Genomic DNA, 12,797 nt, shown 5'->3' with positions numbered 1-12,797 from the left:
TCTGAGGTTAGTTTTGAACTCAGGTCCTCCTGACTCCAGCCAGGGCCAGTGGCCTATCCACTGCACCATTTAATTGCCCCAAGAAGGTGATTTTTCTAAATCAAAGACCTAGCCATATCATATCCTTGTTCAATGAGCTCCAGGTTATCTCCCTATTACCTCCAGGATCAAATATTTTCCCCTCTGTTGGACTTTTAAACCTCATCATAAACTGTCATCTTTTTTACCCTTCCAATCTCTACTCCCCCATGTGTAGTCTACTATCTGGCTACACTGGCTTACCTGGTGTTCCTCAAGAGCCTCATCTCCTATCTCTATCCAATTGCATTGACTGCCCCCCAATCCATACCCATAAACATCTGCTCCTCATCTCCACCTACCTTCAAGACTCAGCATGAATCCAACCTTCTGCTAAAAAAACAAAAACAAAAACAAAAAACCTTTCCCAGTCCCCTTAGCTTCTCCTTTCTGATGGCCTACTATGTATTCCATATAAATCTATTTTGTGTCTGGTTATTTCTATGCTGTCTCCCCCTTTAGCATATAATTCTTTAAGGAAAAAAAGTAATTTTGCTTTTCTTTCTGTCCCCAGCACTTAGCACAGTGCCTGACACATGGTAAGAACTTACCAAATCCATGTTAACTTGACTAGATTTTAGGAAGCTAGGAAGCCATTAGAGTTATTGAGTAGGAGAGTGACATGGTAAGACTTTAGAAAAATCACAAAGAGATTTTTTTAAGGGAAAAAGGCCTGCAAAAATATTTTAAAACAGCTCTTTTTGTGGTGACATAGAATTGGAAATTGAGGGAATTTTTATCAATTGGGGAATAGCTGAACAAGTTATAGTATATGATCGTGATGAAATACTATTATGCTATGAGGAATGTTGTGGGAGATAGTTTCAGAAAAACTTGGAAAGACTTACATGAACTGATACAAAGTGAGCAGAATTGGGAGAACATTGTACCCAATAAGAGCAACATTGTGATAATATGCTGTGAATGACTTAGCTCTTCTCTGAAATATATTGATCCAAGGTAATTCTAAAGGATTCTTGATGAAAAATGCTTCATAGAAAAACTGATAGAATATAAATGCAGATCAAAGCATACTATTTTTCACTTTATTTATCCTGTGGTTTGTTTTTGCTTCGTTTTGTTTTGGCTTTGACTTCTTTCACAATATGACTGATATGGAATTTAAAAAAAAAAACTAAACTAAAAAACTCAAGGCAGGAAGTCCAATTAAGAAGGATATTATAGTAGTCCAGGTGAGGGCTTGAACTAGCCTGTCCTAGAAATAGCATTAATGAGAGCCAAATTTGATAGAATTTTGGATAGGCTTTAGAGAGAACACAGAACAAAAGAAAAACTATTTGCTTAGTTTTTTTTTTAATTAAAAGACAGAAGGTGGCACAAAACAGAAAAGGCAAACACCAACTATTTCTATTAATAACCCAATGCAGGTAACCCAAGATCCTAAAACCAAGATCTTTGAGAATGGCAGTGTCTCTTAGACCCTCAGCCCTCGAAGAGAAGAGCAATTACTATGGTAAAGGAGTGCACCTTCCTCACCATCAACAATACCAATTGGTGATTAGCAGTTGGTCAGGTAAACCTAACAGCCCATGGAGTGACAGCACCCCCCCCTTTCCCGAAGATTGGTCCATTTTTCAAGCCCAGCCACCAAAGCCATCGCTCCAAAAAGCAAAACTTATGGAGACACAGCTAGGAAACTACTTCAGGCACTTTATCTGTAACTACTCAAGACCCCAAAAAGAAAGCTTTTATCAGCAAAGTCCCTGCATTGTCAAATAGTTCAGCATCAGAAGATTATATGATTTTATCACTAGAAATGACATTAAAGATGCATTACCATCTGCTTTGTCATTACACTCTAAGGACCATGGGACTTTTCCATCTCACTTGCAATTGAAATCTCCTCTGTATGTGGTCTCCTCTATTTGAAGAGTTCCTCCAGCACTGAGCCCCATGCTTTGTACAAAGTAAGCACTCAATAAGTGTTTTTTAAATGTATTCATTCATACCTTTGTGGCTGTTTTATCAGTCTAGAGTATTTGTGAAATATTTATTTTCCTTTTAAGGCATAGGGCTATCAAAGGGCTATCAAACTGCATATCTTTGATCTAGCAGTGTGTCTATTGGGCTTATATCCCAAAGAGATCATAAAAAAGGGAAAAGGACCTATATGTGAAAAAAAAGGTTGTAGCAGCCCTTTTTGTAGTGATAAAGAACTGGAAACTGAGAGGATGCCCATCAGTTGGAGAATGGCTGAATAAGTTAGGATATGTGAATGTTATAGAATATTATCGTTCTATAAGAAATGATCAATAGGATGATTTCAGAGAGGCCTGGAGAGACTTACATGAACTGATGTTGAGTGAAGTGAGTAGAACCAAGAAAACGTTGTACATGGCAACAAGAAGATTATATGACAATCAATTTTGAAGGATGTGGTTCTTTTCACAATGAAGTGATTCAGGCCAATTCTAATAAACGTAGAGGGTCATCTGCATCTAGAGAGAGGACTGTGAGGACTGAATGTGGATCACAACATAATATTTTCATCTTTTTCGTTATTGTTGTTTGTTTGCTTTTTGTTTCCTTTCTCATTTTTTTTCCTTTTTGATCTGATTTTTCTTGTGTAGCATGATAATTATGGAAATATGTATAGAAGAATTGCACATGTTTGACATATATTGGATTATTTGCTCTCTGGGAGGGAAGAGAGGGAGAAAAAATTTGGAACACAAGGTTTTGCAAGGGTGAATGTTGAAAACTATCTTTGCATATATTTTGAAAATAAAAAGATTATTTTTTATTTTAAAAGTTTAAAGAAATAGCAATGACTACTAATGATTATAATAATAATCCATATTTCTATAACATTAGAAAATTTAGAATTTTGAATATTTGAAACCTTAGAAAATTCTTGGCTTCTAATAGAGAGGCATCAGCGTCTAATGAATAAAGAGTCTTCTTAAAGGCCAGGAATATCCAGATCCAAATCCCTGTAACATTTACTGGTTGTGACCCTAGACAAGTTATTTAAGGGGTTGACATATTAATAGAAGGAATTTCCTCACCTGGGAGTTCCCTAAATCAATGAAATCACAGTTTCAGGTGCCTATTCTTATCCTTCCTTCACTTAAATAACCCTGTAATATAGATAATACAAGTATTATACCTATTTTACAGATGTATAAACTGAGACTAGAAAAGCAAAGTGATTTCTCCCATGATCACACAGTTAAGCATCTGAGCCAAGATTCAAACTCAAATTTCTCCTGATTTCAAACCCAGGTTTTTTTTTTTCCCTTCTATCATGTTTATCCCTCAAGGATTAGATTTATTGGGCCACAAGAATCCTCTTTCCCTTTAAGAAGCAGGAAAGAAAATGTCTCTATGAGGATCAATTGTTTGATGAAATTCTGCTTTTGCTAATTGAGACCAATATTCACAATGACTGGCCTTTGTTTCCCATTTACTCTGGGCAGCAACCTATGGATACTCAGACTTATTGAACTGAGCACCAGTAGGTTCATTGCCCTGGGAAACCTGGGCCAGACACGCAGAGTCTCAAGACCTCATTGTCCCCCACATTGTCCAATTCAGCTTCTGCCAGATACTCAGAATAACTGACCCATACTTTGCCTTCTGCAGCCTCCCCTAGAGGCTTAGTATTGGAAGTGAAGAAAAAGGTCCATTCTCTGCACATAGCATTTCACAAACACCTTCATTTCCCTAGAATCCCCTCTCCACCAAAGTCACATCATCCTGTAGACAGGACTAGCACTGAAGTCTGCAGTTTTCAACATCCAGGCCTCTCTGACTCAGTTTGAATGGGAAAGGGCCCTCTGAATTCATCCAAAGTAAGAATTGCAGAATCTTCTTAGAGAACTATAGTCTTCTTTGGTTTGAATTTTCAGGTCTGTAAATTATGTCATCCAGACTGACAAAGTATTACTGAATACAGGAACAGACAAAAATAACCAGTGATTTAAATCAATCCTTTATGTATATATCAGTGGATAAGAATCCTTATTCTGAAGTAGGTTAAACATTACCTCAGCAATCATGTTTACTTTAATTACTCATTAAAGTACTTTTCAACTCAACAAACATTTATTAAGCACCTCTTCTATGGCTTAATAAATGGATAGAAAGTATAAATATGAATTTCATCTCTCATCAGTTTAAATTAAGACAAATATCTAATTAACAGCATCTACTATAATGAGACTTTGAAGCTTATAAGCAATTTATATTCTGAATGCAATTAAAGGGAACAAAGGTGAACTCTCTACATTTTAATCTGTTGTTTTAATAATAAAATATGTCTTGTGACACCTCTCATACGATTTCTTGCCATAATGATTGCCTATACTTATTACTAAATTGAGAGTCCAATCTTATAGGACATCAATCAACAAGCATATATTAAGTATCTAGTATTTATAAGATAGAGAATGGCAGTATAATATAGTGGAGAAAAATCTGAGTTTAAGGTTGGTTTCTAACACAGACTAACTATGTGACTAGGACAAGTGGGTCAGGAAGATTCATCTTCCTGAGTTCAAATCTAGCCTCAGACACTTCCTAGCTATGTGACTCTAGCCAAGTCACTTAAATCTGATTGCCACAGTTTCCTCCTCAGTAAAATGAGCTGGAGAAAGAAATAGCAAACTACTCCAGTATCTTTGCCAAGAAAACTAGAAATGGGATCATGAAAAGTCAGACATACCTGAAAAATGACTGAACAACCAAGTCCTCAAATAACTAGGACTAAATAGTTGTAGAACAGTTGTCAATATGCATTGGTAGATGTATTTTCTTTACCAGGATTTCCCCACACAGTTGATATACCAGGTCTATACCAACATGCTAGGGTCTAATGACACAGAAAAAAATGAAAAATAGCCTCTGCCCTCAAGGTATTGAGTTACATTCAATCTGAGGAAGCAACATGTATGGGTATAATAAAAAATACAGATGAAATAAGAGCACTGGCAGCTGGGAGAATCAAGAAAGATCTTATTAGAAGATGATACATGAGCTAACTTCTCAAAGAAACTAGTGATTCCGAGAGACAAAGCATGGAGATAGGGGATGGAAAATAAGATCAATAATAAATCTAGTTTGGTTGGAATGCAGAGTGCACAAAAAGGGAATGACATATCATAAGCTTGGAAATATAGGCGGAAGCCAAATTGTCATTGTGTTCTTCAGAATTCCTCTTTGTTGCTGTTCAGTCATTTCAACTACTTCTGATTCTTTGTGAATGGCACCATCTGGGTTTTCTTGGCAAAGAGACTAGAGTGGTTTGCAAGCAGGGTTAAGTTACTCACCTAAGGTCACATAATTGGTTGTTGTTTGTCCTTATTTCTCAAAGGAGACCATGGAATCAGAAAAATGATTCCATGACATGCAAGTGAATTGGATTTAAGTGAGGGAGGGCTGTGCAAGGTCACCTGTCTCACTTTCCCCTTCAGAGCCATCTGGGTCCAGTGGCAAGATATAAATCAAGACAACTGGAGATGGCCCTTAATGAAATGGGAGACCTTGACCTTTGTAAGCTAAGATCTTCAATAGGTCTCAGTTTAATTAAGGCAACACCCATTCAATGTAGATAGATAGCTAGCAATTGAGGTAAAGAATTTCCTCTTTCACCTAGTCAAAAAAACAAAAAAACAAGCAAACCCAACAAAAAAAAAAACAACAACAACAACAACAAAAAAAAAAACCCAAAAACTAACTAAATAAATAAATCTAGGAGCGGAAGACCTTTAGGATTTCTGCCCAATGAATAAAGGATTGCTATTTACAATATAAATTGCTCTCCCAGTTCTGCTAACTTTACTTTGCATCAATTCATATCTGTCTTTTAAGGTTTTTCTGAAACCATCCCTTTCCTTATCTCTTATAGTATTCCATCATATTTACAGTTTGTTCAACCATTCCTCATTTATGGGTATCCCCTCAGCTTCCAAGACTTTGCCACCACAAAAAGAGCTGCTATGGATATTTTTGTATTTGTATAGGTCCTTTTCACATTCTCTGCTGCCTTTGGTTTGATTTTGGTATAGACTTAGTGGTAATTTCACTGGGCCAAGGGTATGCACAGAGGCATAGCTCTAAATTACTTTCCAGAATTTTAGACCAATCTACAGCTCTACACATAGTATATTAGAATGCATTTTCCTACTGATCTTCCAGTATTTGTCACCTTCCTTTTTTGTCAATATGCCCAATCTGTAGGTATGAAGTGGTATCTCAGAGTTATTCATGTTTGCTCTAATTATTAATGATTTAGAGCATTTTTCATCTTGATAGGTTAAATGTTTTCCTCTGAAAACATCCTCTTTATATCCTTTTACATTCATCAAATGGGAAGTGACTTATTCTTATAGATTTGACTTCATTTTCTATAGTTCTTGGAAATGAGACCTTTATCAGAGAAATCCACTAAACATAGTTTTTCCCAAATACTGTTTCTCTTCTAATTTTAGCTGCATTGTTTTTGTTTATACAAAATCTTTTTTCAATTTGTATGTAGTCAAAAAAGTTTATTTTGCCTCCTGTAAATCTCCCTATCTCTTGTTTTGTTTTTTATTCTTAAAACAATATAGAAAGCCAATAGAGCTTTTTGAGCACTGTAAGTGACATGGTCAGATCCGTCCTATAGGAATGTGACATAAACGATCAGGTGGAGAATGGATCATAAGAGGGAGAAACCTGAGGTTGGGAGACCAACAAAGCCAGGGAGTGACTATTTACATTTAGAGATACTTATCCTTAATTAAAAAAAAAAATCTGCACACATCAGCTCCTATGGCACATTTGAATATTGATTCACAGATAATTTTCTACTCAACAGAAAAAATGAAGATATAAAAAGTCTGGGTGTCACGAAAAGTCAATCAGAAATAATAACAGAAACCCTTTTATGCAGTTATAATTTAATGTGAAAATAATATTAACTTTACACTCTGTTGGGGGGGGGGGACAGAGTTTAGTGTTTTGTTTTGTTTTTTCCTTTTTTCAGATCAACAAGTTCTGGGCTATCTGAGTACTGGGTCCTACTTTTCACTTTCCAGAAACAAGCCTATTTTATAAAGTGAAGGATGCCTGTACAATGTGTAAGGATTTTTATTGATAGATACCTTGGAGGAAAAGAAACATTCTTGGAAATATCAAGTCTGAAAAGCAGCTTCATTTTGACTATCTAGATTAAAGTGTAGGTCCCTGAAGCATTTATGTCTTCTAAACCCAATTCTTTGTCTGCCTAGGCCTGTCAAGGAAGAGTTTTCTAAGATTCACAGAGCCAGTCAACTCTATCCAACAGCAGGGTACAGAAAAGTATGGAACAATTACCTCTAGTGGAAACCTCTAGCCTGCAACAGAGAAGGAGAAATCACAGGAGCTGAGCAGCAATTCATGACAAAAACTGCCTTTCTCAACTAGACAGAGTGAGTGTGTGCCACGTAGCAATTAGTGTTAAACACACAGTGCGCCTGCTTCAGATGTCTGGCACTAACAGATACAGTCTGACCACTTGTCTCGCATTCCAAACTCAAAATCTGCAGTTTCAGGCCTGCCGCTCCACCCGGAACATCCCTGTCCAGAGCAGGGCCAGCAAGTGTTAGAGTTTTTTCTCCCATCCACTGAGGACGACCCATTTAGGCTCAGAGAAATGCCCCACTCTGGGTCTTAGCAAACACTGGGACTTCACCCCAAGCTCTGATCTCATCTCATTTTCCAAACCCAGGTCAGTCTGTCCTGGCTGCAGCATCTCCTCATGTTTAATCATGAATATTTGAAGCTGAATATTTGTAAAAGCTGAATCTAGGGGCTATAGCTTTGCAGTTAAAGGGTGGAGGTAACAAAAAAGAGGCAAAAAACAAGTACTGGGGACAGGAATGGGTAAATTTCTGTATTTGCACATGCTCCTATCCCTACTCCTAACCCCTGCCAAAAAGGGCAAAAGCAAATTACATTTCCAAATCCCAGGGTATAAGAGCCAGAGCATAGCATGCCAACAAGTGTCTGACAGTTTGACTCAATGCAATACTGAGTCTGTACATCTTGAGATTCAGGAGCTAGGGAATAACCAGGAATTTCTGCACTGTGGATGCTGTCCAATTACCAATTTATAAAGCAAGCCCTAGGAAGCTAACTTCCTCTCTCTTTCCTTACCACCCCCCCCATCACAAAATAACCAGACCAAAAGAGTTATCCATCTACTAAGCCAGTACTACTTATCAGGCACTGAGAGGTTGGGGGGAGGTAAGGCACAAAAGAAATAATAGCTATTCACCTGCCCTTTTGGGGGCTGTAACCACAAGTATCCTGAGAGATACTAAATCGAGAGAGAGAGAGAGAGAGAGAGAGAGAGAGAGAGAGAGAGAGAGAGAGAGAGAGAGAGAGAGAGAGAGAGAGAGAGAGAGAGAGGAGATGGGGGAAGTAGTTTCACAGAAAGGGCTTGCTGAGCCAAAGGGAGCTCTGTGAAGATAGTTATTAGCTACACCAAGCCAATAGATGGACCAGCCTTATCAAATGAGGTGATATGTGTGAAACATGTTACAAATCTTAAAGCACTATACAAATGTTGAATGTTACAGCTACAGAATCCTAGAATCTGGGCTTAAAGTCGATCTACACTTAGCCTGCCACCCAATGCAAGGAATCTCCTTCTATTCCTGACAAAGTGGGGGAGAAGGAAGGCTGTCAGTCCCCACTTGAATACTTCTGATGATCCAGAACTCACCATCTAACAAAGCAGCCTTAATTATTAGAAAGGTCTGCCTTAAATTAAATCAAAATCAACCTCTTTGAAACTTTCTAGACATCCCCTCTGAACCATGGTGGTCCTTCAGATATTTGTCAGCATCTATCAAGTCCTTCTAACTCTCTCTAGATAATCCCACTTCTTTTAACTAATTCTCACAGGACATACTACCTAGAGTTCTCCCTGACTATCCTCCTGTATTCAAATACAAATGAACCTAATTGCAACCCAAGGCTATTCTTGCTCTGGAGTATTCCAGCTGCATTGCTGGGCAGAGACTGAATTTGTGATTCTTAGTGCATGCACTGTATAAGAGAAAAGGACTCACCAGCCCATCACAGTTACTGATAGCAACAGAAGCATTAGGCAGACCAGTAATGCCTCCCACATAGAGGCAGTTCCCCAAGAGTGGCTCTACTCGAGTCTCATGGGAATCTTCCTGCCATTCAACAGTCGCACCCGGGGCCACAAGCCGGGAGTTCCGCCGCAGCCTGAAGTGGAAGTCTCTTCCAAACACAGTGACATTGTAAAATATCTGTTCGTTGGCATCCTCCCTGGGCAAGTCCCCAACATCCCTTCGGGATCGGCCTTTACCAGCTCCAGATACCAAATGTGATAAGAACTTGCCCTCTGCATCTGTGCTGGTTGGGATAACAAGTCTATACTCCTCTATGTTTCCCAGAAGTGGACCTGAAAATGGAAGGGGTAAGAAGAAGATATGTAAATTTAAACTCAATTCTCCATCATCCCAAGGTCGTCTTTTCCAAACCCTTCATTTTACAGATGGGGAAACTGAGGCCAGCGGGAAATGATGTGAGCAAGGTCACATAATGAAGAAGCTTGCAGGACCAGGATCTGATTCCAGATCTCTCAATATCCAAGACTGGGATCTTTGCCCCCCACCATCCCTCCTCCTTAATAAGCTTAATAAGCTTGTAATAATAAGATGTAGAAGACCAGGGAATATTTAAGAGCCTAGGCTGTCACCAATTGGAGAAAAGGGCCAAAGACAGAAATGAGAAGGCAACATGAGTACTTCCCATCCTCAACCACTTTGGTGAACACCATTTAGTCACCGACATCCCAAGAGTTCCCACCAATGCTAGCCATTGGTCACCTCACTAGGATGCATTAGATTTCGTTGAACCCCAGTTTTTACAATGCACTGGGAATGAGGGAGGTGTGGGACGGGAGGGAGGGAAGGAGAGAGGGAGACCGAATGGAGGGGAATCTTCAGAGGCCACAGGAGGGGAAACCCAGAAACATCAGCAGGTCATCAACTTAAAATGCTCTAACTGGCTTCAGCCTTCCTAGGCATCCCCAATTTCTCTCTGGGAAACACACGGTCCAATCGCAGGGAGGTTCCTGTTGGAGATTCCCACGCACAGAAGGCGCCCTGGGCAGTTGGGAAGGGGAGTGTCATCGGCCAACTGGGGCAGCTCCAGGAGATCCCCTGAGAGGGACCTGGTGGTGGTGTTCTTTAACCCTTTGAGGGGAAAGACCTTTCTCTACTTTTGTGCCCCGTGCTGGCTCTGGGTTTGGCCCTTCCGGGGACAGGCACTAAGTGAAACTTGATGCTTGAATTAGAGTTTGCGGTCCAGGGGCTCCAGCTGAGGAAGGAGCGAATTGCATTTTCCCCATCATCCCCGTCCCTCCGCTTGCGGTCCCCAACAAGAGCGTTGGGTGGGGGTAGGAGTGGGCAGAGGCCGGTTCTGGGGTCCCTGCCTCAGGTTTCTCGGGTTCTACTGGCCGGGGCACTGAAGATTGAGGGCGCCACGTCCCCCCAACCCGCGTCTTCTCCAGGGCTCCCAGGGCTCCGAGACTGGGCGCGCCCCGGCCCCAAAGTTAGCCAACTCACACCCGGGGCGAGCGGAGTTAGCCTAAGTCCCTCTGGCGCGGGGCAGGGGGGATCGGAGTCCGGGCTGGAGCGGGACCTACCTCGGGGGCCGGAGCGGCTCAGGGCGCCAGTGGGCAGTGGCGGCAGCAGCAGCAGCGCCCAGCAGAGCAGGAAGCGAGCGGCTCCCGCCGGCAGATCCATGGCAGCCGAACCGCAGCCCGAGCCCCGCAAGCGGAGCCGCGCTAAAGTTGCCCGCGAGCCGCCCAGCCCACATCTGGGGCAGCTGGAGCCGCCCGCAGCTGCAGTCCCCCGGGGCGCGGGGCGGAGGGAGGGGAAGGCTAGGGGCGCGGCGTGGGGAGGAAGAGAAGGAGGAGACGGAGAGGCGAGGACGCCCCAGCCTGCGGTGACCCGGCTGCTTCTCCTCAGCGCGTTTGTTCACTCAGCAGCGGCTCCTTCCCTGCCTCCCTCCTTCCCTCCCCTACCTCGCTCCCTCCCGCCCTAGCCCACACGCTGCAATCGCAGCGAAGCAGAGACACCAGGAGGCGGTTCGAGGGTAACGCCAAGAGGCCGGGGCGCGCAGTGAAGTCAGGCTGATTGACGGAAAAGCTGCCCGCCCAGCTTCGCGTGGGGCCAGCCCCGAACCCGGCTATCTCCCGTCCTTGTGGGAGGTGCCCCGGCTCCCCAGGAGAGCGAGGGGGACCGCAGAGAGGGTCAAACTTCGGCTCCCGACTATCCGGGAGCTCCACGCTCTCTCTCCAAAGCACCTTCTCCCGTACGCCCCACCTCCGTGCGCCCTAGAGCTCCGCGCTGCGCCAAAGTTGCTTTTCTTGGGTTCTTAACAGAAAAGGGAGTCGGGGTCCGAGGGACAGGCCAGCTGATTGTCACGGCTACTAAGCTTCCGCTGCTGGTAGGAGAGGAGAGTAAATCTTGCTTCCTCAGTCCACACAGGGCCCCAGAATCCAATAGACGGGGCAGACTTTCCTACTGTACTCCGGGACCTGGGGTCCCTTTATGGGGATATCAGCAAGTCAAGAAAGACTTGAAAGGAAACATGAATTCTCAGGAGGCTCACAGTCCTAGGAGATAAAAGGAGCAACAAATAAATGCTGCAAATCAAGCAGGAGGGAGTAAGGTCCAGAAAGGGACGGGGAACAAGCAGGAGATTGTGGGAATGCACAGAAGGGAAGTTCACTTCAAACTGAACAAGCGGGTTTCAAGGAAAAGGTGCCACTAAGTGGGCCTGAAAAGTTGCATAGGTTTTTGAGGAAAAGAACATCTAGGTAAAGGGATTAACATGAGTGGCGTCTCAAAAAAAAAAAAAAAAAAAAAAAAAAAAAAAAAAAAGAGGGAAATTATTACGTTTGGCGATGGTGAGTAGACCAGTCAGGTCGGAGTATAAGGAACACGAAAAACGCGACCCCTGAGTCTTTCTAAAACCTGGTCTGGACGCGAAGAAGCGTGCACAGTTCCTGATCACAGCACTTAATCAAATGCTTGTTGGCAGACTGATTCTGCACTGTCTTATCTTTGCACCTGATCTGTTGTTATTTAGCTGAGTCTGATTCTTTGTGAGCCTATTTGGAGTTTTCTTGGCAAACATACTGGAGTAGTTTGCCAATTCCTTCTTCAACTCATTTTACACAGGAGGAAACTGAGGCAAACAGGGTTAAGTCACTTGGCCAGGATGACACAGCTAGTTCGTGCCTCAGGTCATATTTAAGTCAGTTCCTCCTGACTCCAGAGCTGACACTTTATTCCATCACCTAGCTGCTTGAGGACTGCCTTTTACTTTTCTTTTTATCCCCAGAGATTAGCACAGCACCTGGCACTTAGTAGGCACTTAATAAATGTTTATTAACTGATTAATTCACTTTTTAAGCGGCAGGAAAGCAACCCTATTCAGTTGCTTTTCTCAGACCTGGACAATCTCTACAGGAACCCTCCTCCATGTCAGCGGAATTGGGCTCCTCACTGTTGGCTAAATATAACATACACATTTCCACCTCCACATTTTTACTAATACTCTGTGATATAATAGAAACAATATTAGACATGCAGTCAAAAGATCAAGTTCCCAGTTCTGCCTATTCTTGTGTTAACTTCAGCAAATCTGGGTTCCTAGGGGCATCTAGGTAGAACAGTGGACAAGAC

At 42.1% G+C, this 12,797-nt stretch overlaps 1 protein-coding gene across 2 annotated transcripts in view; it reads right to left on the bottom strand.

The window, feature by feature from the left end:
- Positions 1-11,093, bottom strand: part of ADAMTS2 (ADAM metallopeptidase with thrombospondin type 1 motif 2) — a 445,301-nt gene extending 434,208 nt beyond the window's left edge. For both annotated transcript variants that reach the window (XM_074291805.1, XM_074291806.1), the window contains exons 1-2: positions 10,748-11,093; positions 9,138-9,499 (exon numbers count right to left, since the gene is read on the bottom strand). In XM_074291805.1, the coding sequence (XP_074147906.1) occupies positions 9,138-9,499; positions 10,748-10,847 (462 nt within the window). In that variant the 5' untranslated portion in view covers positions 10,848-11,093. The remainder of the gene's footprint in view (positions 1-9,137; positions 9,500-10,747) is intronic.
- Positions 11,094-12,797: the final 1,704 nt, after the last annotated feature.

Source organism: Sminthopsis crassicaudata, chromosome 2 (assembly GCF_048593235.1).
Source record: "Sminthopsis crassicaudata isolate SCR6 chromosome 2, ASM4859323v1, whole genome shotgun sequence".
Classification (NCBI taxonomy): Eukaryota; Metazoa; Chordata; class Mammalia; order Dasyuromorphia; family Dasyuridae; genus Sminthopsis; species Sminthopsis crassicaudata.
The sequence above is the reverse complement of the archived record's forward strand: the minus strand, read 5'-3'. Positions and strand labels throughout refer to the sequence as shown.